The following is a 25,970-nucleotide window of genomic DNA, read 5'->3' as shown; positions in this document are numbered from 1 at the left end:
TTACCCTCTTGCCCTTGGAAGTTGCCACAGAATTCCAGGAGTTCCCTGAGGATTAGGAGAGAAGGCAACAGAATATTAAGGAGAAAAAAAAATCACCCACGAAGCCCTAAGATGAGGACAATCTTGAATTATGTAAATGAGGGCTATAATTGTGAAAGTGTAAGGAACATATGTGGAACAAAAATGAGTTAGATCTTCAAAAGCGTTTGGCATATTGAAGAGAAGCTTGCTGGGGATGACTGAAAGGTGTTCAGGAACATCACTAAGAGCAAAGTTTACAGCTATAACCATGACATTTTGCTCCAAGAAAGAAAAAGAAAATCCTACTTTGGGGAGGCACGTCAGCACAGTGAGCAAACACACAGGAAAACAAACACATTTATCTTCATAAGAAAATTTTAAAGTGTGAAACTGGTGTTTTTCACTACAGTGCTCCCGATAAGATTGCAACTTTAGGCACAGCAAGAATGTCAGTAACACGGCAGGACTGTTCATTCTGCATCACGCTGCGTGCCTCGTATGACATCTTTTTACATTACATTCTTGTTTTTGTGCCAGTCCCTGGGCTTGAACTTGGGGCCACGGTGCTGCTTCTGAGCTTTTGTGCTCAAGGTTAGTTCTCTACTACGGAGCCATAGCTCTACTTCTGGTCTTTTGGGCTATGAGATAAGCATCTCATAGACTTTCCTGCCCAGTCAGAGACATCTCACTAACACAATTTCCCAAGCAATCTTTCTGGGCAGACATGGCTTAGCCACAGACTGGCCCATCCAAGCTCTGTGTCCCAAACACAAATATGGAATATTGGAAAGTTTCCTCCACTTCGAGCCAGTAGACATGAGAGACTATATTTCAGCAACGAGAATATTCTTTGAAATCTTGAATTTGCACCATCAAGTCAGACAGTCTGCGGATAATGCAGGTTGCTAAGTTCTAAGGCCAAGCTGGAGGCATACGAGTTCTTAGGCATTTACAAGATCAAAGTGAGCTAAAGTGAGATAAATTGGCACTCACAGTTGTGGCAGGTGGCTCCGCTGTACCCCGTCTCATCACAAGTGCATTTGAAGCCCTCCCATGTTTGAGAGCACTTTCCACCATGCTCACAGTGGTTAGGCACACATCTGTCAGAGAAAGAGATGAACAGAAATAAACCAACAGACAAATGAGATTTATGAGTGGCCAAATTCCAAGCTGCTTGGGCAATCTATCATTTCAATGCCAGGTTGCCTTACTAAGGTAATTAATCCTTGTTAGTTTAAGCAGATTAATATGATTCATGATGGAAGGTGCCAGACGCACAAAAGATGATGTATCACAGGCCTGGTGTTTCCCTGGTTTTGAGTAAATAGTAGATACTGACACACAGTTGATGTGCTTGCATATCACAGATTCCTTTTAGTTGCCTTTTACCCAAAGACAAAGGCGCTGGAGAACTTTGCTCCTGGGGAGAGATGGAAGAGCAGCCATCTTGTTTCGATTCTATGTTCCTTTTTAAGACGACACTACCATCGTAGAGAAGGTTAGCACTGACTTTTCCATAAGAGTTTCAGGTTTTGAAATAATGCCATGACAACAGTAATGAAAATATACTAACCTGATAAGGAAAGGTTTCTAAATCCTGGCACACGCCTTCCTTTACCCTGTGTCTGGGGTTTAAACTACTATGTTGCAAACATAAAAACTGTGCATACAAATGGCCTATGGTGTGATGTGTCCGTGCATATTTACTTCGTTTAATGCTTAGGTTAGTTTAAAGATATTTATCTCCTAAAACATTTGCTATTTATGGTGAAAATATTCGAAATATTTTCTTTAGCTCTCTGCAAGAGAGTTCACAGAATAGTTTTCTATAATGAACTAATGTATAATAGTACACCAAAACTCTTATTCATACCTAACTATAATATGGAGCCCTTGATCCACTTTCCCTGATCATTTCTCCGACTCCCAGGCTCTGGTAATCATCACTCTCCTCTTAAATTCTATGGGATACATTTTTAAAGATTTTATATATGAGTGATACTTGTCTTTCTATGTGTGGCTTATTTTCCTTAACAATGGTCTTCAGTTTCATGCACTCCATGGCAAATAACAGAATCTCATCCTTTCTAATGGCTTCATGGAATTCCATTGTGTTTATGACCTACATTGGTTTTGGAGGCAATGTCCATAAAGTAGATAAATAAAAGATGGGAACTGTAGGGTCAGTAAATAAGAGCTACATTTATCTGCACCACAGCTTTTATAGCACAATTTCATACCTTGACTCTACCTTAACATTAGCAAAGCTGAAAATTATTCTGAAGTATTTCTGTTTGGATAACACAAACTCCTTTATCCTGGCCCCATCTCTTAACCCCCAAATCACTTTCTTCATATCCTTTATACACTTGCTTTTGTTTTTGTTATTGTTGTTCAGAAGGCATCTTCCTGGCTAAGATGCTCAGAGACTTAATTGTTATATCCTGGCATTTAAAAAATATATCTATATTTTAATAGGAAGCTCTCAAAACTAGCAATTTCTTCTCAAATTTAAGCAGTAGAATTTATAACAGCATTCCCTGGCTGCCGGATAGTTGATAGGAAGCCAGGCTGTATAGAAACTCTTAGCTACAATGCCTTAATAGCTTCCTGCTTCAGAATCTGATTTAGTTAGTCTCTGAGTTCACATCCTTCAATCCCAATGGTGATTTATCATCAACTATGTCCCAAACCATTTGCAGAAGGGCATAGCTCAGTGTGACAGGGAGCCCCCAGACTCGATAAAGTCGTGCTGTTCCTCCACTTTTTATCCTGGTAACAAACGTTTATTGAGAGCTTGCTGTATGCACACCACTATGGAAAACAGTGAGATTATGCTCAACCTCTCAGATGTGTTTACTGCTTATGAAAGTTACATTATATATGAGGACTATAATGGGAGATAGAAATGAAAAATAGCATAGGTCATGATAAAGTATATGAAATCTCATGAGAGGAATACCATGTAGATTTCTGGCACAATTAGAAGTTTTAGAGTGAACTTCAATGTATGAACAGAGGAAAAAAATGAGAGAAAGAGCATTTGGTTGAAGAACAATATAAACAGTATGATAACCTTGGATTATTGTGAGAAATGGAAAATTCACTACCCTAAATAGCCACCTCTTTTTCTTCTAACTGTATAGAGGCTGCCAAGGTGGTTCTTCTGTAAAGACCCTGTAACTGAGATGCAGGTTGGGCCAAGTGAAAAGATTCATGCGAAATAGAGTACCAGGAAGAACTTGATATGTCATGAGAAATGTTAAATGCTACAGAAATCTTGGTACCAGAATAGCCATGAGCGCAAAGGACTTCACAAGGGGACAAGCAGCATTCCTTGTAAAGGATGCTGCATCGTTGTGATTACAGTGTTGAACTATGGTCCTGGCTAGGCATGAGAGAGAAAGCAGCAATGGGAAGGATGTCTACCAGGAAGAAGTGATTGGAGCCCAGCCCACAGCCACCCCCTCAATCAGGTGCCCAGTGGGGACCAAAGCAGAGGTAGTTCTACAATGGCTCTATCTGACAGTTCTCCTCCACATAACGGCACCAGACAAATAAATAGATGTATCAGATTCTGACTTATGAAATTCAGCAGGTATACCCCTTTGTGTGGTATATTTACTTTGTATATCGTTGTGGGTTCACATGATTAGCTCGGTGTAATAACAAAAGTCATTTACCTCAGTGCATGATATCAATTAATTCAAGGGGAGGTGGTGTGTCGGGGTTTTTGGCCCCCCCCCCCCCCCGCCGCGCTCCCCTGACCTGCGGGAGAGATGGGGAAGGCACGCCCCAACTGGACGAGCCAAGAAAGGAAAGGGTTGACAGACTGCCCGCACCCAGCCCTCCCTCACCAGACAACAAGTCTGCGCAAGATCTCGTTTATTGAGGGGAATACATGTAACTAATATAAGGCACAAGAGCCAATCAGATCAAAGATCAGCAGGAAGGGGAGGGGTGTACGTGCACCTATCTAGGGACTGTGAGGGAGGCATGAACTGTCCGTCAGGGCGGAAGAGTCGGGGACCAATCCTAGAGGTGGCCAGATGTTTCATCACAGCCCACAGAACCACCTCTGGGTTCATCAGGAGCCATCTTAGCCACACGTGGCCCCAGGACTGAGAAACATGAGAGGCCAGCTAGTTGACTTCCTCTTTCTGATCCAGGTGTGTCCCACATCTCCCCCTTTTTGTTTTATTAGCATTACTGCCAGCTTGGCTCCCAACATCTCCCCCATCTTTAGAAGCGAACCCGCCTGTCTTAGGTTGGGTGGGTCTCCTTGTCTGCCTTACCTGTCATCGGGAACTTCTTCAGAGCTAAGCTGAAGTCCCTGTCTTAGGTTGGTCAGACTGCCACCCCCTCTTTCCCGTCTCTGGCTGCAGTTCTTCTCAGGGGAAATTCGGGGGGACAGATTGACACTGAAGAGGAAGCCCTGTTATTTTCGCCTCACGCCTGTACATCCTGGTAGGGGCCATGGCCAACCTCATAGGGTTCCCAATCAGCCTCTTGTAAGGCAGCATATGGTTGTCGGACCACCATTAACTGAACAGCTATGGCTTGTTCCTTAAGAAATTGAAGAAGCCTATTAACTACACAAGGTCCAAATGTAAATACAAGAATTAACCAAGGGGTCCACAAGGGGGAGAAGGTAAGGGAGCCACCCATTTAGCCCAGTCCAGAGTTCAGTTCATTTTGGCACCACTCAAGATCCTCTTGTAGCCTCTTTACTTTATCATGGACAATTCCAGAGCAGTTAGCATAAAAGCAGCATTCCTCTTGTAAAAACAGGCAGAGTTCCCCTTCTCTGGCGGTAAGCAGGTCCAGGCCCTGGCGATTCTGGAGGACCACGGCAGCCAAGGAATCCAGATGACTGTCAGGCCGTCCTCCATCTTAACCCAAATGGGATGAGCAGGGGCCCTGGTAGCAGCAGGCAGCAGTGTCTCCCAGTGGCTCCAATAGAATGTCATGCCTCCTGCTGGGCTGCCTGCAACTTTCTGCATAGACTGGTTAGAGAATCTTAACCTAATGCCTCACTTGAGCAAAATCTATTTTCCTGTTTTTTTTTTTTTTTTTTTTTTTTTTTTTAAGTTCACTGGCTTTTACAAGCTGGCGCCCCACTAAATTCCAAAACAGCTTTAGGCAATCAATGGCCCTTGGGTAATTTTCTGAGGCTGCTCCCCACCTTGCCCATCTGCCATGTGTAGAAGCTTAACCTAACACCTAACTTGAGTAAAATCTAATATTTTCCTTGTTGCTTTAGTTTGAGATTGCCCCATCTTTTCGGGGATACCCTTACCTCCGAACTCGCTTGGCTTGGCCCACCAATAGTTTCACTTTGGTGAACGTCTTCCTCATTGCCCCACATTGGGTGCCATTTTCGGGGTTTTTAGCACCCAACATGCCCCCTCTCCCCCCACCCTCGCTCTCCCCTGACCTGCGGGAGAGACGGGGAAGGCACACCCCGACTGGATGAGCCAAGAAAGGAAAGGGTCGATAGACCGCCCGCACCCAGCCCTCCCTCACCCGAGGACAACTTTCCTTTCTTGGCTGGTCCATTTGGGGTGTGCCTTCCCCATCTCTCCCACAGGTCAGGGGAGCGCAGGGGAGTGGGGGGGGCGGGCTAAAACCCCTGACAGTGGTGCAGAATTGTACTGAGCAGTGGAGGAAGACGTCCAAGTTGAAATCTAAATGCATTCTAACCTAGTAAAATACCTACCCCTTATAATAAAAAGATTATTGCATATCTACTGAGGCAAGAAGTATGTAACCAACAAGGAAGGAAAACAACCAAACACAGCTAAAATTTAGTATTGCATTGCACTGAAATTGAGGAATCTTACTGAAAGTAGTTTAATACCTTATTTTTAATGTCCTCTTTTGCAATTCATATTGAAAAGTTATCCTCCTCTGTATGCAGACTATTGGCAAACTAATTCTTGATGGTGGAACTATTTTATTTCCAAATCAATGAGTGTATCATTCTAATTTCTAATTATTTATCTCTTCCCTTGTATGACCATAGAACCATTAAGATATATATATATATATATATATATATATATATATATATAATGATGTACATATAATCATATTGTTACTGATTATTCTATAGGTCATATGTCTCTTTTCCTAGCAAAGTATCTGGGACAAACTGAGCAAATCCCTGACTGACAATGTTAGTAAAAGAAAAAACCAGCAAGTAATGCTACTAAGGATTCAAAAGTAACTTCAGAGCTGATAATATCATTCACAATGGGAAATACAGATTATTTGTACCTATGATTTTACTCTTAAACCCAAATTCTGCTGCAATAAATGAATTTTTCTAGTTGGCTATAGGAAATGTATAATTTGTTTCATGTCATGTCCTAGCTTAAAACTTTGATTCCCATAAAAAATGAATCAAAATGGTTTGGCTGCTTCTACCTGGGAAAGGCCTGACCTGGATCAGGACCATGGAGGGCAGAAGCCAGCAGGTGTCAATTTGTTGTTACCAAGGGCTCTAGAAGAAGTGATCCTTGCAATTACTCTGGTGCCAGGAAGTCCTGGCATCTGAGAGAGAGTCAGCTCAGATCACTCTTTCCATTATGGCTTTTCAAAGTGCTTGAGAATCAAAATGCATTTTTAAAAAATGAAACCTATTTGTACCCCAATATATGAGACAAAAGCTACATTTGGAGAATTGAAATGTCCACCAATAACTTAAGATAAAACAAATGGGCACAGACTATGTGGCTGTTTGGAAGGGTGCAACAACCCAATTCAGGGCTATGGAAAACATTTGCAGTTTTGTCTTACCCATAGGCATTCTTTTATTTCTATACTTGATTTCAATCACAAGGCACTGAAAAATTGGGGTTCATTGATGTAAGAAACCAGATTCAGTTGTGTATAACATCTTACTTTGAAGTTTAGAGATAGTAGAGGACATTTTATTTCATATCTAGATGATGTTAGCTAACAAAATAATGGAATACTTTGGAAAGCTTCAGAAAACTTTGAAGGCTTTCCCCCTCCAATATTTGCTTACAAGTAAAAGAGGAATTGGATGCCAGTGCCCCCCACCTGTAATTTAGCTACTCAGGAGTCTCAGATCTAACGATGTCATTTCAAAGCCAGCGCAGGCAAGAAAGTCCACAACATTCTTGTCTCCAATTAACCACCAAAAAGCCAGAAGAGAATTTCTTCCTCAACTTCATCGAAGAATGATGTTGGGATTTTGAGGGTCATTGTATTGAACTTGTAAATTGCTTTGGGAAGTACTGCCATTTTATAATATTAATTTCTCCAATCTAAGAACATGGAATGTTTTCCAATTTCCTATGTCTTCAATTTCCTTTTTCAAATTTTTGAAGTGTTCACAAGGGAGTTCCTTCACATCTTTGGTTAAGTTGATTTCTAGGGATTGTCATTTCAAGGCTGTTACAATGAGGAGGCTTGATGATGTTAGTCTTGATCTTCCATGGGATAACAAGACCACAAATAGTGAAAGCACTTGTTAACAGGAAGAATAGTATTGAAGGATTATCAATACCAAATTTCAAACTTTATTACAAAACGATAGTAACAAAAACAGCCTGGTACTGGTGCAAGAATAGGCCTGAGGACCAACTGAAGAGAATAGAAGATCCAAAAATGAACCCACAGAACTGTGGTCACCTAACCTTTGATAAGGGAGCCAAAAACATAGGTTGGAAGACAGACAGCCTCTTCAGCAAATGGTGCTGGTAAAATTGGCTATAGACATGCAGAAAACTGAAACTAGATACTTATATATCATCTGGCATGAGAATTAATTCAAAATGGATCAAAGATCTCAATATAAGATCAAAAACCCTGAAAAATATTACAGGAAGGGGTAAGGGAAACACAGGGCTCCAAGGCACTAGTTGAAACTGTATAAGTAAAGATCCAGAATTACAATAACTCAAAGAAGGACTAGATTAATGTGATTACATCAAACTTATTATAAGTTTCTACATGGCAAAGAACATAGTTAGCAAGCTAAATATAAAGCCCATAGAATGGGAACAGATTTTCACCATACATCAGATATTAGACAAGGGCCTAATATGCAAAGTATACTTTGAGCTCAAAAACTTAACCCTCTCCCCCCACCCACACACACAAAAAGAAAACCATTAAAGAAACAACAACCAAATTAATAAATGGTTTAATGACTTAAAGAGAGACTTCTCAGAAGAAGCAAGAATGGCCAATAGACACATGGAGAAATGCTCAATATCTCTGACCATAAATGATATGCAAATCAAAATAACACTGATGGGGCTGGGGAGATAGCCTAGTGGCAAGAGTGCCTGCCTTGGATACACGAGGCCCAAGGTTCGATTCCCCAGCACCACATATACAGAAAACGGCCAGAAGCGGCGCTGTGGCTCAAGTGGCAGAGTGCTAGCCTTGAGCGGGAAGAAGCCAGGGACAGTGCTCAGGCCCTGAGTCCAAGGCCCAGGACTGGCCAAAAAAAAAAAAATAATAAAAAAAATAACACTGAGATTCTACCTCACTCCAGTTCAAATGGCCATTATCAAGAAAACTAACAACAGCTGCTGGTGGCAATGTGCCTGAAAGGGAATGCTACTACACTGTTGGTGGGAATGTAAATGTGTTCAGCCACTCTGGAAGGCAACATAGAGGTTCCTTGAAAGACTAAACATAGATCTTCTCTATGATCCAGTAATTTCACTTCTGGCAGTTATCCAATAGAACACAAACAAGACCACACTAAAACTACCATCACAACCATGTTCATTACAGCGTTGTTTACTATAGCCAAGATATGGAATCAGCCCAGATGCCTTTCAGTGGATGAATTGATCAAGAAAATGTGTTAAATATTCACAATGGAATTCTACTCATCCATTAGAAAGGATGCTATTATAACATTTATAAGGAAATAAAAGACTTGGGAAAACTTATGTTAAACACAGTAAGCCAGATCCAGAAAAACACAGGTTGCATGGTTTCCCTCTAGTCTAGCTAGAGTGTGCCCATAAATCTACAAATAAACACACTGGTGGTAAGCAAATGGTTGCAAATGAATTAGCTGAAGTGTAATCGACTCTATGGACAGCATAAACAGTGTAATTATTTAAAAAGATGAAGCCAAAGGCCAACAAAATAAGTACCAGGAAATGAGAACTTGTAAGAGGGTAGGGTTGGGCCAAGGGAGGAGAGGGAGAAGAATAAAGAAAAGGGGAGAATACAGGACAGAATTCATTATATATACCACAGAATTGAGAAACATAAGTGAAGGGGAAGGTGGAAGGAGGGTGAAGATATTGAAGTGGTAATGCAGATCAAAATGCATTGCACACACAGACTGCTTTGTTAAATTCCAAAAAACCCAATATTTGACCTAAAATTAAGTAAGCAAAAGGATATGTTGGGAGGAGTGGATGAGAATGTTGAAAGCGGTGACACTGATCAAGATGCACTGTATTTATGAACTGCATTGATGAATGGCAACTCCTTTGTATAACTAAAGATAACAAAAATATACGCATTTTTAAGAAGCCAGAAGTTGAACTCTGGCTCCAATGATAGAGTGTTAGCCATGAAGACAAAAGCTCAGGGATAGAACCCAAGCTCTGAGTTCAAGGGTTAGAATCAGCACACACACACACACGCACACACACACACATACACACAAACACACACACCCCAAACAAAGGGAAAATAGGGCATAAAAAGTGCACTTGCCTAGTATGCACAATGCCCTGGGTCCAAACCCTAGACCTAGTAAAGAAAATTAAAATAGATATTTTAAATTCAAATGTAACATTTCTGCATTCACTTTACACCTATATTTGGATATGTAAAGTCCTGTAGCATATTTTTCCCATTAGACATACACATGTACCAAATTATGATTAACCATGGCTGTTTAATCATAATGACTCACTGTCACTTATTTTATCAGGGTCTGGTACTCAAAAGTATGGTTTGTAAAAATGTATGTACATAGGAATAATGTGAAACTTTTATGAAAGGACCACCTCCTTTGGAGTAACACGGCTCTAGAACATTTCATTCTCTGAAGACCTCAAGTAAGAAGAGAAAGAGCTCATTGAGAGAACAAACTGGAGGAGGGAAAACAAATTCATCTGATAACCAATTTCTCCTAAATATTTTTGTAGGCCTTCTTATAGATTTTTTTTTGGCCAGTCCTGGGCCTTGGACTCAGTGCCTGAGCACTGTCCCTGGCTTCTTCCTGCTCAAGGCTAGCACTCTGCCACCTGAGCTACAGCGCCCCTTTTGGCCGTTTTCCATATATGTGGTGCTGGGGAATCGAACCAAGAGCTTCATGTGTAGGAGGCAAGCACTCTTGCCACTAGGCCATATTCCCAGCCCCCTTCTTATAGATTTTTAAGTGATTGTCTTGGACATATAATAATATCCGACTTTAGATGTTCCCCTTTTATGGTTCTCATACACACACCAGGGCTAGGATATTTAAATTGCTTTTAGATCCGTGTAGATTATATACTTGCACATTAGAAAGGCCTCATTCCAAACTTTAGAAGAGAAAGACTGCTTGCAGGTTATTGAGAGTTTATCTTGTGAACTACTGGAAAATTATAGAAAATGATTCATATGTTATTACCTCAGTGGTACAAATTATCTCTTGAATTTGTGCTTTACTTGTATATCTCAGCATCATACTTTGTGTTTTCCTTCCTTCCTTCCTTGCTTCCTTCCTTCCTTCCTTTTTTTTTTTTTGCCAGTCCTGGGGCTTGAATTCGGGGCCTGAGCATTGACCCTGGCTTCTTTTTGCTCAAGGCTAGCACTCTAGCCATAGCATCACTTCCAGCTTTTTTTTTTTTTTTTCTGTACTTGTGGTCCTGAGTATCAAACCCAGGGCTTCATGCATGCTAGGCAAGCACTCTACCACTAGGCTACATTCCTAGCCCCAATTTTTGTGTTTTATTATTAGGAGAAGAAATTTATCTATAGTGTTTGCATTGTGGAGTAGGAGTTTTCATAGTCTTGGCTTTAAGTGCTATTTCGTTCTTTTTTTTTCCCTAGTCTTTGGGCTCCAAGTCTGGGCTTGGGCACTACCTCTGAGGTCCTTTTTACTCAAAGCTAGTGCTCTACCACTTGAGCCACAATGTCACTTCCAGCTTTTTTTGTAATTAATTGGAGATAAGAGTCTCATGGATTTTGTTGCTTGGAGTAGCTTCAAACCACAACCCTCAGATCTCATCCTCCAGAGTAGCTAGGATTATAGGTGTGCATCACTGGTGCCGGCTTTAAGAGCTATTTCTAAATCACAAGAAAGTTTTCTTCTCCTTTACTGTCTATCTTGATCTCAACAATATTTGAGAAGTTCTATTTTCATGCTAATTAGGTTTAAATTTCAGTTGGGAGTATATTCTCAAGGGAGTAGACAGCATTATTTATATTTTTGTCTTCAAATTAAGAAATCATAATTCTGGAGAAGGATTTAACATTTAATCATTCTATAATTTAACATTATAGAAATGCTAATGCTATACTGATGATTCTCTTCAATAAGCATTTGTGGAAATATTTAAGTGCAGAGGTATATAAGTCCCTCTCACATAATTTAAACACTGAAAAACAATCAACCATCTTTGGACTATCTTTATATAAAAATTACACATTTCCATACAAACTATAATAACCATTAATTTTAATCCTACAATATAGGCATCTTAATTTAGAATTTCTGCTCTTTAAGTTGCTTTTAATATAGTAAGCTGGAGATCATTTCATATGACTTGACTAATTTACTTAGAGCTGTCCTTTTACAATGCATTTTCCATGGTTTCATGAATAAAACATCTTTACAGAGACTGTGTTCACAAGCGCTGAATGTACAGGATCAGCAATCTTTTTCAACCTATCTTCAGGTCAAACTATATCCAACCTAAATAAATAACAACAAGTTCTTTTAATAAATTATGTGCCTGCTGTAGGCAGGGCATTCTTAACCAAACTAAGGAGAAACAAGGAGATAAAAGGAAATTTTACCTTCCAGAAATCATACTTACTTGTGAAAGGTGCATGTAAGGCAGATCTCTATATAGCCCTGGTGTCTAATACAGGACTCCCAAGCTAAGACAATAGACGTTTGCTGTATAAAGGCCACTATGGCCTTGTGGAAAACTTAGTCTTTGAGAGAAAGTTAAGATTTAAGTTGTCTGGAAGGAAAGGAACCTCTTTCTACATAAAGGGAAAGCACACGTGTAGAGTGGCTTCAGAGATAAGGAAATTGTGCTTGAAAGTAGAGAGCTGTGATGTCTACCCAGCAACCCCATCCCTTTTCATCCTGTCAGCTTGTACTCAAGATTTTCTGCCTTCCTATAGTGACAGGCCTTTTGAATGTAGAGACGATCTCAGCCTTCAAGTGACAAAAAGCAGAGCCAGATGTCCTAATGAAATCTTTGAAGTCATGCTGCATTGTTGGTCCACGGCTACATTCCTCTTCTACAACCACATACAGCCACTAGCTGAGTAATCTTTTCAAGACTCTGTCTAAATTAGGGGGCCCTGTGACTCAGTTCAAGGCAGTGGAGGTGCTTTGCACACTGTCTAGATTTACCTTTTAAAATCAGTTGTTATTTCTCCCAACTGCCTTCTGCAAATGAACCTCTGAGGATAAGGCCTGAAGCAAGTGCAAGGAAAAACTGAAAAACAATCTGGGCATAGCAGTTGTGGGCCACTCGCTTTTATGAGAGACAAATGTCCTCCTAAGTGATTTAAAATCGCTGCTTATTTGCAGTCTTTGCTGCAACCACCAGTGCTTCAGAGCTGCAGTTACTCCACCTGCTGGTGACCTACATCTTTTCTTTTGATTATAATGAAAAAGGGTGGATGTTGGTATTTGAGTCATTAGATATCGTCTTATAGTACTTAGCAGCTGCACACCTCTGACCTAATAGGCATTAAATTTATGGGCACAGTGTGAGTTCAGATTGGATAGGCGGTGGTTGTTACATTAGGGATTTTCCTAATGAATAGAGCTTTGTTCATTCATTCAATATATAGTTATTGAGTGCTACTCTGTACAGTAAGCCATGTCATTGAATTAAACATTCTTTCCTTTGTGACTGTTTTAAGTAGTTGTAGAAGGGAGTTGTCATTCAGCAGGGCACCTTGATCAATGTCACCCCTTTCAACATTTTCACCCACCCCTCCCAGCCCACTCCTTGCCTCACTTCTCTTCAATTTTGGAATATGTATTCCCTTTGCCATTTACCAAAGCAGATTACATAAACCGTGCAACTGGACCCATGTCATTCGTTCAATATTTTCACCCCCCCGCCAACTTCAACCCACCTCTTCTCTTAGTTTTCTTAATTTTGCGGCTTAGACAATGAAATTTTTACTTCATTCCCCTCCCTTTCCCCTTCATTTCTGTACTCATTTCCCCCTTAATCCCACTCTCCTCTTGCAAGTACCTATTTCATGGTACTTATTTTGTTAGGTTTTGGCTTATTCTTTCTAAAGAATTATACTAGTTGAACTTCTCGTGGGGTCAATTATACTACAGTTAATCAAGCTTTCTTATCAAAAAGGCTTGTTGCTGCTTTGTTAAATGGTAACTCCTTTGAAAAACCACTTAAAGATAACAATAAAATAGGTTCTTAAAAAAAGAAGACTTGTTACAGGAGACAAAATATCTATGAAATTGTGTAAAGATGTGTAATCCATTCATTCCTTAAGAGACTTGAACTTTATTCAAAGGCAACATGAAGGCAGACTCTTAGAGAATTATGAAGTGGAGCTGTAGTATCTTGAACTCTAAAAGAATGGTTTTAATTCATTGTGATCTACTGCATGTTTTACCATGTGAGAAGAGACTTTGGGAGTAAGATTGCTTCATAAGTGTATGTTTAAGGTATTATGAATAAATAAGGTGTAGAATAAACTGAACTAGAAAACTATTAAGTGAAAGTCAACTAAATGGTTGTTTTAATGCTCCCTCTAGAAGACCATACAAAGCTGGAATGAGAATGCAAGGCAGCAAAGGGACTAAAGGTAGGTCACATTCCTGGCCTACTACTTGGAGGCAAATTAATTCAATAAATTAATTTAAAATGATATGTATATCAGTGTTTAGAAATTAGTGATAACCAGTGGCATTTTCCATAGGAGCTAATAACTTTTCTTTTTATTAGAAACTTTTTCTTCCCTGGTTCTGGAGCTTGAGCTCTGGGCCTGGGTGCTGTCCCTGAGTTTCTTTTGCTGAAGAGAGTGTTCTACCACTTGAGCCACAGTACCTCCTTTTCTGAGAAGTTTACTAGAGATGAGAGTCCCATGGACTTTCCTGCCTGGTGATTCTCAGAGCTCAGCCTCCTGAGTAGCTAGGATTGCAGGTGTGAGCTTCTGACACCTGGGTTATGAGAAACTTTTATAAGAAACTTTTTAAAGTCCTACCAACATTTTTAAGAAAATAAGCTTGGCTGGTCTAAAAATAAAATTACCAAGCCTTATCTTGGCCTCTCCCCTTAGAGGATGTAAGACAGGAAATAAAGACAAAAATGAGCTTAGAATAATACCATGTCAAAAATGTAAATTTTCTGCAATGCATAGGGATACATGTCAGTGAGCTACCTGTGCTTTAAGTATCAACTTTGAATTACATGCATGTTATCTGTGGATAACTTTATTTTCACCACCAACTGCTGAATCTTTGATTACTTATTATAGTGGCAGATTAAGAAAAGTTTGGGCTAAGCATAAAGTAGGAGAGTAAAGGGATATCTAGATAAATGTGAAAAGGAAGAAAGGATAGAGGAAGAGAAAAAAAAATCACCAAGGAATCTAAACCTTCCTTGAAGAACACAGGCACAGGGTATTAGAATAGCCTTGATGAATTCTCAAAATTTTCATGTAAAAATAAACACAGAGTTACAGAAGATTCGGAAATTGAACCTAACATGATAAGTATATTGTTGGTAGAAGATAAAATGCTTAATTGGTCTATAACAAATATGAACTAGTTCTGGTAAAATAAGAGACAGATCAGTGGGATTGAAATTCTAGAAATAAATTCAAAGATATATTTAAATTAAAAGTTGACAGTGGCATTTTGGCAGTGGTGAGAATGGATTGTTTAATAAAGGATAGAAGGCCACCAGCTAATTATCTGAGAAGGAGCAGATTTCATTTCTCTTCTTCATTCACTGAGATGAAATCCAGATATATGAAATATTTTGGGAAATAAGCTATAGCAAATACTTTTGGATAATTTATTATTTAGAAGGTATTTCTAATTAGAGTAGAAAAATTGTGCAGACACAAAACCCAAACTCTACAGGTAACAGATTGATTCAGTAAATTCGACCACAAATTAAAAAGTGTAGCATGAACAAACATAATCAAATTGAAAGATCAGTGGCAAAGTGAGAAGCATTTTTAGTGTTACAAAGCACTAACTTTTATGCTGTAGAAGACTCTTAATCATTAAAAATAATTCTACTAAAATACGAGCTAAAACCCAAAGAAACTGGTATGATTTAAATATATGAAAATTATAAGGGGCCATTCATAATAAAAGAAGCACAAATTAAATTTCAGTGTATTTCACTGACTCTAATATTTAGTGAAACAATGGTTTAGCCACCTATTAGAGTACACACTGACTTGAATCAATTAATTTCAAATTTGCATAGGTTGTGATCCAGATAGAACTTATGCTATTGATATATTAGTGGGTCTCACAAACTCATATCTTAATTGTTTATTGTAATATTGTTTGTATCGGGTAAAAAGAAATATTCACCAGCTTGGAATATGGTCACAATAAATTAAGGCTGCTTGTACACCTGAACCCCTGACAGCCATTAAGGAGACGAGGAAGATCTAAGCACACTGATAAGGCACCATCTCTAAGATAGATTGCCAGGCAACAAACTTAACATGTACAGATCAAGTTTGCAGCAGGCCTCCATTTGTTTCAAGTGGCAACTGCTCTTGATTTTGGGTGGAGAATGAATAATTGTGATGATGCATGCAGGTCAGACTCTTCCTTGTGTCCCTCTAAAACCCATTCTTCATCTTTGTCCAGTGCTCTGAGCTTCATGATGGTTTCCCGGTGTGATCATAAGCCCACTGGCCTCACAGTGGGCTTAGCCCAAGAACCTTTGGTAAAAGCCCAAAGGGAGAGGTGAAAGCAGAGTCTGCTTTTGTGGTTAGATCCTTGGAGCAACTTCCTTCTGGCTATGTCTTTCAATAGAAAGCTGCTTTTCCTCTCCAGTTGGTGCTGCTATTTCTCTGTCTGTCTGTCTATATCATCTAGATAGAGATCCAGATCTCAATCTAAATAGATATTTCTGGTAAAGTGTCTTGACTGTGTCAGAGCATTTTCATAAAATCCATTGCTCTGCCTATACTTCCAGAGTCTCCATTCTCTCCCACCTCACACTGCCCAAGCTTGGGGATCATTCCAGTTACCTTGCTACTGTCGGCTCAGCTGCTGTCCCTGAACTGTATCCCTTGTAACTGACCTATGTCTAAGTAAACTGCCTTTAGGTGAATGTAAGAAGTCAGCTCTTTTCTCTTAGGACTGTGGACTGATAAAGGAAGAAATAAAGGGTTCTATTTGCTTATGTATATGTATCTAGCTCTAAATGATTTTCTGTCAGTAGAGTATTTTTTAGAGAAATATAATAGATACTCCAATAGTTGAGTTTCTTAGAGAGGACCTGAGGGGGAGGAAAGTTTGTAATTTACTGTATTCCTTGAGTGTTATTTTAAAGCGCATAGACATTGATTACTTTCTCAATTTAAAAAAAAAGAATTAAAAGTTAAGGAAAGTTATTTGAACTATACACGCATGGCTACAGCACAAAAGGCTCAAAGTCTCTGATACTATGTGCAAGAGCCATTTCTCTGTCCCTGCGCTGTACATTCTAGTCTCTTTCAAGCACATCTCCAAGTCAGACAATACTTTCCTGAGAAACATAAACTCTTTACTTCTCCTTCGAAAGCTGCAGACTTCTATATCTACCATCTCATTGACTTTACATATACCGGGGCATTGCAAAATGAACATGGGCAAACTCTTTTATTTGTTTTGTTCCTCCAGATTGTGTCTTCACTTTAGTGAATTGCACCACAGTGTCCCCAGGTATTCGTGACTGGAGACCTAAAGTCATTCTTTATACTTTTTTTTTTTGTCTTACCTCCATATCAGTCATGAACAAAACTTTGGGCATGAGAGTTAGGGCATTTTCCTTACATATGTCCACTTGAATGTCTACTGTATTTCAACATACCATCATTTCCCCCCTGGATTGCAATGTTCTCTTGCTGGATAGCTTCCTTCCTTCCTTGGGTTCATTATAAAAATACAAACACCACAGTGATCTTTAATATGTCGTTACAATGGCCTTTGATGAAGTCTCATCTTCCTTAGGAAGGCCACAGTCATCTGTGCATGTCTACACACTCACTGCCTTCTCCTGGGTGGGGCCTGGAGTCAGTTCCCTCCTGAGCAATTCTCCCATTGTGCACCGTTGGTCTTTTCTTAATGACTCTGCACATATCCTTTCTTTTTCCTAATGCATTATTTCCTTCCATCTTCACAAGAACATGTGCTATTGTGTTCTGTATTTCTTGCCTTACAAGTCATTTTCAAAGATCTCTTTGAAAGATCTTCATGTAGTTGTATGAACGGGTTTCAATTCAATGTGTCAGTGTGTGTGAAAACAATGTGTCTTGATCAACATCACTCATCATTCTCCATCATCTCTCCACCCCAAACCTAGCCTCTCAATTTCCCTCTTTCCATTCGCCTATATACACACATTGAACACGTCTACAGCATTCACTCACTCTTCTTCTCTTCTTTTCTCTAGCAACCTTCCCGGGACTCTCCCACCCAGACTCCTCAAGATCCAGATTCCTGATATTCATTATTTTAGATTATCATATCATTGGGATTCTTCCCTGCATGGACCATCCTTTAGGTCACACATTGGTGCATAGCTCTCTTTATGATCTATTCAAATTGAAATAGTTATCTTCATTATTTTCTTTCAGTTATATACTTCCTGGGCTTTTTTAAAAATCAATCTTCCCTCATTGAACTACTTCCTGTTTTTTGGTTTGTTTTTTTTTGTAATCAGTTTTCCCTCATTGAATTATACCCTCCACGAGAACAGGGACTTGCCTGCTTCCTTAACAGTCCCTGCTCTTCCCAACCATTCTGTCGGGCATGGGGTAGGTTCTCTATGAATCACTATTGAGTAGATTTGAAACAGCAAGTATTGACTGATTTGGTGAATTGTTGACAATAGCTTTCAGAAACCTCTGCTAGTATAATGACGTATAGAAACACAGCTGTGTCAGGCTTCTGCATTTTCACTGAGGTTTGGTTTATTTCTTCCTTTCATTCATCTATCATTAAACTCAACTTGGTAATGGTCTCATGCCTATTATACAATGGCACAGTGAATCCAAGCGTCTCATGTAGAAGCTCCATCACCGGGATGTATTCCATTTATAGTGAAGAAGGCATGCAATATAAACCCATTGATTTGCAAAATTATTGAAAGCTTTAGCTATTGGGGAAATTATGACAATAGTAAATTGAACCTCAAGGAGTTATGTGAATATCTGCTTTCACAAGTTAATCAACACACAAAAATACAAAAAGGATAATAATATAATAAAACCAAAAATAATAATGCACATGACACATACATAAACCACCACCACCACCATCATCACCACCACATCATCAGTATAAAACATCCAGTAAACATTTACCTTGTATTAAAAATACATAATAATCTTTGTCCTAACTTGATGAAAGTTAAAATATAAACAGCAACAGTGAATAACAGTGAAGAATTAAAAGAAGACTAAAACCTTATAAAAGTATAACTTTGTTTCCTTTCTTAAAGCAAATGATAATGTGGGTCATTTTCATTGAATACTATATTATTAAATTTTCTTATAGGAGGCCAATTGATTAAATTTTTAAAGAAAGTGATATTATTAACAAAAGTATCATGACATCAATAGTCTAATTATTTTAAAGCTTATTACTCCTAACTAAACTGTGATAGAAGTTTAAATACATATAGTTGTTTAAATATGGAGCTGTCATAAGTTTAACGAATTAGGAAATAATTGAAAAACATATTATTTGAAGTAGAGCAACTCTTTTAATTGGCTTGCCATTTCTTAGAACTCTAAAATCAAGTTGAAATATTTTCTTTGATCAGCATCATTGCATTTTGATCTCCCAAATGCTCACTAATAAAGTACAAATGAAGACATCCTAATTGGAGTGTGATTATGCTTAAAAAGCATCATACATGTTGAAACCAGAATTCTGAAAAATACAGAGACATAATTGGCTTTCAAAAATTTACATAGGATACATTATTAAAAAAGGGCACTCACCCACGGGTAAATAGGTGATTAAGAGATCCTTGTTACCTAGCAACCAAAATAGTAATGTTTTCACTTAGCTACATATAACATGTATACCCCTCACCACACTACATATAACCTAGGTAGAATTGACTTTTTAAAACATCCACTGAGCATTCTACCTCGTGTTAAGTACACATAGAAACCTTGTTCTAACTCCAAAGAAAAACAGTGAAAATAAAGCATCAGCAACCAGTAATGAACTGAACTGAAAAGAACGTTGAATACATGATTGGTTCATTATATTAAATGCTTTAGGATTTTAGTTGTTCAGACCTTTCCTAAGACACATAGACATTTGTCTCATATGTGGATCTGGAACGGACCATATCAGAGCAGAAGATCTGATTTAAAATTATTTAAAATTTAAAAAGAGTACAATAGGATTTGAATGTGATCAAACACTGTTAACAAATATGTTGTAGCTGGACAATCTATATGGCAGGTAGACACTTTCTCAAATTCTTAAAACTCCAGGTGTCCTAGATATGAACTCATGTCTCCTTACAAGATTCACTATTCTTGTTTATTCAATTAATTTACATAATTTTAGAGGGACTCGATATTTTATAGCTCATAACTCTTAATAATTTTCAGGTTATAAATAGCCAAGAAATCTCAAATGAAATACATAATAGGGCAAATTATTACAACAAAATCTCTTGGCAATGGAGTTATTTATGTTTTCTCTAAAATACGATGTTATACCCACTTCTTTTATTATTTTTTAAATATTTTTTCACTTTTGATCGAGAATATGTATTGTTAAAATCATGATGATATGAAGGTATCATAATGCATGTATAGGCACGCATTGCCCTTGTTTATAATTATTTTTCATGCTAAATTTTACATTCTCTCAATTAAAATTCATACCTTCTCAATTTTCCTGGGTTAAAATTCAAACTACTGGGCTAGAGCAGTAAGTTCAGAACCAGGAAACATTACATAGATTCCTATTTAATCCCTCTAGTGTACAGATGAAGAAAATAAAAATTGTGGTTATCTCGTTTAAGATGCTCATGGTAACACAGCATTCTTGTGGTATAGTCAGGATAAGCTCAAATGCTATAGAATGTGTTTGTGTTTGCAATCCTGGGGCTTGACCTCAGGGCCAGAGTGCTGTCCCTGAACATATTATTTTGCTCAAAGCTAGAACTACCACTTGAACCACAGCGACACTTTCAGCCTTTTGGGTAATTTATTTGAGATAATAATAGACATTCCTGCTCAGGCTGGCTTTGAACCACAATCCTCAGATCCCAGCCTTCTGAGTAACAAGGATCATAGGTTTGAGCCACTGGCACCTGGCAATGTGTAACACTTTTTTATACTTCAAAATTACCATAAGTCATGATAGAGAATTACAGCTTCAAACCAGAGATCTTTGAAAAAAATAAGATATTCAGATAAGTAATTCTTTAACATGCAGCAAATACAACACACATTTATTACCGTTAAAGAATTTGATTGTTTTTTGACTGGGCTCATTCTCTTCAATAAATTGTTCTTTTTCCTTTAAAGACCTGGTCTAAATAAGTACCCTATGTTTATGCAAATTTTTGTGTTTATGCAATCAGAACATTGCAATAATTATTTCTGGAATTACTTTTATGGCTGCTTCAAAGCAATAGTGTAATGAGCTATCTAAGCAACTGCTACTGTCTAGTTATATTTCCCTGATAATTTATTATTATTATTATTGTTGTGTACTGGAAAACCTGTTAGGTGTCTTAGGAAAGCAATGTTTGCCGTAAGTTGAGCTGGCTAGCAATCTGTCATGTGCAATTTGTGGAAGATACTGTTTGCAAAAAGGCTGTGGATTTTGCTAAGGGAGATGAAGGATTTGAAAATGTTAGAGGGAAATCGGGGAATTAAGCTTTTAAAATCCTTTAGGAGCTGGAGGAAGGAGGATTAGCAGGCCTGAGGCATAGGGTATTGTTTCATTCTGTAATTATTGTACTGTTTTCCATATGGACCCGAGTCTTCACTGGAGATATACTAGAGCCTCAACAAATGCCTCTTGATTAATTGTTGAATTAGAGAAAGTAATTGGACGAATTTACTCCTTATAGATGTTCTAGCACAAAGTGAATCGAAGAGCGTTTAAAGCTGTAAAATGTTTTTTTTGAAGCATCTGTTCTTAATACTTCCTCTAGAGTGACACAAAATTATGGCCAAACATACTAAACAGCTTTCCAAAGGTCTCACAGCTTGCTATTGCCACAGATAACATTCTGCGCTTAATATGTCCCTAATCCTTGTCTTCCAGAACCCTTCATACTCATTTCTTTCACTGTTAAAGAGATAGACAAGCCCGGTGCACAAATCTGATCCCATAAAAGTCAAGAAACAGGGGGATGTATATCAGGTCTTCAACATATGCCTGGTTTTCCTAAAGAATGAACACAACCTGTTTAATAATGTGCCAATTCAAATAAAATCTTTTTACTTGTTTGTACTCATAGAATTTCCAAAGTTAGCATGATTGTTGACTGCTCTATAACTTTCCCTCTTACTAGAAGACATATTTTGCTAACTTACCACTATTTATGACAATGGCTTGCTAAGCAAGAGTTCATAACCATTATTTATTTCAAATTTATTACCTTTAAACTTATTTATATAAATCTAACTTGGCAAGATGCAGAACAACTCTCTCAATTATTTGATTATGTCTCCACATCAACTGCTAAAGATGGTTTATTTTTCAGTGTATGGAATTGAATCCACTGATATTGAAACCTTGGGACCTTAGAGAATAAAAGGAAAGGAAAGGAAAGCAAATAATAAAAGAAACTTGTAGTATATGTAAATATATCATAATATGGTATAAATATAATAAACTAGAAATACATCTAAATATATTAGGGGCTCTAAAATGAAATAATTTCCAGGAAGAGTGTCTTTAAAAATCCTTTGATGAAATGATGAATGAGAAATGAAGACCATTATTCACATTCTTTATAAATGGAAATAGCATTTATTGAATGCCCATTGCATTCCAAAAGGGACACCCAACACCATGTCGTTGAGAGGACATGGTGGAATCAATGCACGGTGCTTCATGTTATGGAGCCATGGGCAGGTGCTCTGGGAGGGAACTCTGGGAACAGAATTATCCGCAGAATGCCATGGCAGGGCTTGGCAGGCAGTCCTCCTTGACCCGGTACTTGAGCTGAGTTTGCAAGATAACTATGAATTAAGAACATCTGTTGAGTCACGGTAGCCTCAAAGGCAAGATTAGGTACATTGACTTTTACCAGCATGAAGAATTGGGTTGGCCAAGTCTCTAAAGATGAAACTGAGATAGGAAGAGGTGCTTTAACTGTTTTCATTTATGGGCACTAAATGTATTAAATGTTACATAGATGTTAGCATGTTTGCATTCAGAGAAGTTAATTCTACATTGATTTAATTGTTGCTATTTTCTAATTAGGGTCTTTATGTCCAATTTTGATTTGAAATTATGACATCAAGCCAGCCCCAAAGATTTGAGAGATCTATAACATAGTCATGGCTGCATAATAGAAATGCACATTACACTGTTCTTTCTATGAACTCATTATTCAATTCTTCAACCTTTAATGAAAAGCAGAACAAAAATATATAGTAGGTCAAAGAACAATTTTTAAGCCTATAATAATTAAACTTCAGAATTCCCCAATACTAGACCACTTGCACTAAACAATTTATTTCTAATAGAAATAATTTTAAGGAAAGTAATAGCAATGAAAATCGGTTTTGTTAACTGGCACTTGACTTTATAAATGGTCATGAATTTGGCATGCTTAATTTTAATTACAAACATCTCATTTCTGCAGATTTATTATCTTACATAAAACTGATCTGACTGCCCTGTAGAAAAGTAGATATACTATAATTTGCTTCTGGTGAGAGGATCTCAAACCTGCTTTTATTCTCTTCATGTTATTAAAGCTTTAGCATTTATGGCACTGGTCATGTTTCTCTATCTAATGTAATTCATAACCTTAATTTTTAGATGTTTATGCATTGGTAGTAAAAATGTACTCCTATACTTAATTACTTATGCCCAAATTTGAGTTTGACTAAATATTTTGTCATTAAAATGTTTTTTAAAAGTGATTGGAAATTTTTATCAATACTGGAAGATAGGGTTTCCTTGTAAACACTTCATTTCCCAGCAGGGAGACACACTTCCATTATAAGTGTGCAAATTAGAAAGCAAGTCAAAATCTTTATCATTTCCCTCTGTGTGCATCTGGAGATTGATCCTAGTTTGTCAAAGCTGACTGATTTTCCTCTTTTTTTATGAGTCTTCCTCAAATTTTTTTTTTTTTTTTTTTTTGGCCAGTCCTGGGCCTTGGACTCAGGGCCTGAGCACTGTCCCTGGCTTCTTCCCGCTCAAGGCTAGCACTCCGCCACTTGAGCCACAGCGCCGCTTCTGGCCGTTTTTCTGTATATGTGGTGCTGGGGAATCGAACCTAGGGCCTCGTGTATCCGAGGCAGGCACTCTTGCCACTAGGCTATATCCCCAGCCCCTCAAATTTGTTTTTTAAATATAGTTTTATTGTTATTATTATGGTATTATACAGAGGGGTTATTGTTCCACAATTTAGGTAATGCATACATTTCTCTTTTGGACAATATAACTGCTTCCTTTGTTTTTTCCCAGTTTCCCCCTCCAGTCCCTGCATAGTTAAATTTCTTCATGAGTTCCTAAACATGTACAACACAAAGGTAAGACCCACGTAGGGAGTGAACTATTACAAGTAGAAATAAAATCTTTATGAGGAGAACAAATAACTCTAGCTGGGCAAATCTTATCTGACAAAGGCACATTTAAAGACTGATTTCAAGATTGATTTAGAAATGAAAGATGGCTTAAAGGAAAATGGAAACCCAATCCAAACAGCAGAAGCAGTGATGCTCTTCTTCATAAAGTCAATCTACACAATTATAGATTTCAGTAACAGGTAGGCTAAGAAGGTGTGTGTGTGTGTGTGTGTGTGTGTGTGTAATAAACAAATGATTATAGTACTATCAATTATAGTACACTTACATATGCATATATATTCGTGTTAAAGTATTCATCAATTCCTGTTAAAATGGATTTTTTAACAAATGTTATTGAACATTGCAAAATCCCTTTTCAACATCTCCAAAGATATCACTTTTTCTCATCAGTCCCACTGCTATGACAAATCACATACTCTTAACATGATATTGAATTCCCTTTTGTATTATTTTATTTAGACTTTTATATAGACATCTGGAAGAGTGTACTTACAACTTTTGGGTTTTATTCGTATTTTGTTTTGGTTAGTCACAAAGTTTGTTTAAGTGTTGAAATTACTTTATAAAAAATGTAGAAGTTGTCTTCTACCTCTTTTCCTCTGGAATAGTTTAAATCTGGATATTTTGAAAATGATTACTTTTAATGTTATTCTACTTTTTCTGGAGGTATTTGTTCATTGAAATTGATTTACCTTGAGAAAGTGAAGGCAAAAATGGAGACCTGTATCTCTGGGTCTGGAAAGAGCAAGAGGTTTGAAAGTAGCTATCTGGAAATAATGAGTTATAACACCAGCATTTGTGACTTCTACTAACTTTAGTGAATTACTTTACTCACAATAAATGGGACTTTCCATACTCCAAGCACTATTTCTAGTGAAACTCTGATTCTTCTAACTGACACACAGAAATGCAAACTGTCCTCTACCACCAATTTTTAGATTCAGTTGTTTCAATCTACAAAAAGAAGTCTAAATCCCCTCTATTTTTAGAGAGCACTTAGTATTAACGATCAGAAAGTCGAAGTTGAGGCAGGAAAGCAAACCTGTCCCAAGAGAGACTTATTTTTAAGTCTTTACAAACACATAGATTGCCAGTACCACCAGATGCACAATTGACTCCTGCATGCCAGAATTAAGATGATAGACCATGACCCAGGCAAACGGAGGGGTTGATTTCTCAAATGGAATGATAAAGCGCAGTTCCTCCACCCTGAGCCTGGTAGCCCTGGTGTTATTAAAGGTCATCAGGATCTGTTTTCTTAAACTTGCAGTGCTGTCAGCTTTATCACCAGCCCTGACCTTTCAGGTATATCTGTGGCAGGACTTTTATTAAAATCCTGTTCACTTTACTCATGTCAGGAAAGGAAGGCGAAGGCATCCTGAAGGTTAATGGGCTCCTGGAGAGGCCTCTCCTCAATGGCTGGTGCTCACTTCATAAACCATTCCCTCCACCCCTGACTAAATGGCTTTGGTCCCCCTTAGATTTTAAACCAGTAGAGCCAATGTTGTTGTGTTCTTGATGTTTCAGGGCAAATACACAGAAATCCTAGACAGCCCCATTGGGAAACTGTTTTAACAAGATTAATATAGTTGTGATTTTACTTATATAGAAAATTATAACTGAAGTAGGTATCCTACACTGTCATTACGAAACAGAATAATGAAAAGCATAAAATACCATGCAATTCGGTAGCAGAAAGTAAAGTTTCATATGGGTGGTAGCAACTCATGAAG

General features: G+C 38.0%; 1 protein-coding gene across 1 annotated transcript in view; it reads right to left on the bottom strand.

The window, feature by feature from the left end:
• Positions 1 to 25,970, bottom strand: part of Cntnap2 (contactin associated protein 2) — a 1,597,185-nt gene that overhangs the window by 633,621 nt on the left and 937,594 nt on the right. The window contains exon 11 of the mRNA XM_048340407.1: positions 1,015 to 1,121. Coding sequence (XP_048196364.1) covers positions 1,015 to 1,121 — 107 coding nt within the window. The remainder of the gene's footprint in view (positions 1 to 1,014; positions 1,122 to 25,970) is intronic.

This window comes from Perognathus longimembris, chromosome 2 (genome assembly GCF_023159225.1).
Source record: "Perognathus longimembris pacificus isolate PPM17 chromosome 2, ASM2315922v1, whole genome shotgun sequence".
Classification (NCBI taxonomy): domain Eukaryota; kingdom Metazoa; phylum Chordata; class Mammalia; order Rodentia; family Heteromyidae; genus Perognathus; species Perognathus longimembris.
This window is presented reverse-complemented; position numbering and strand designations above follow the sequence as displayed.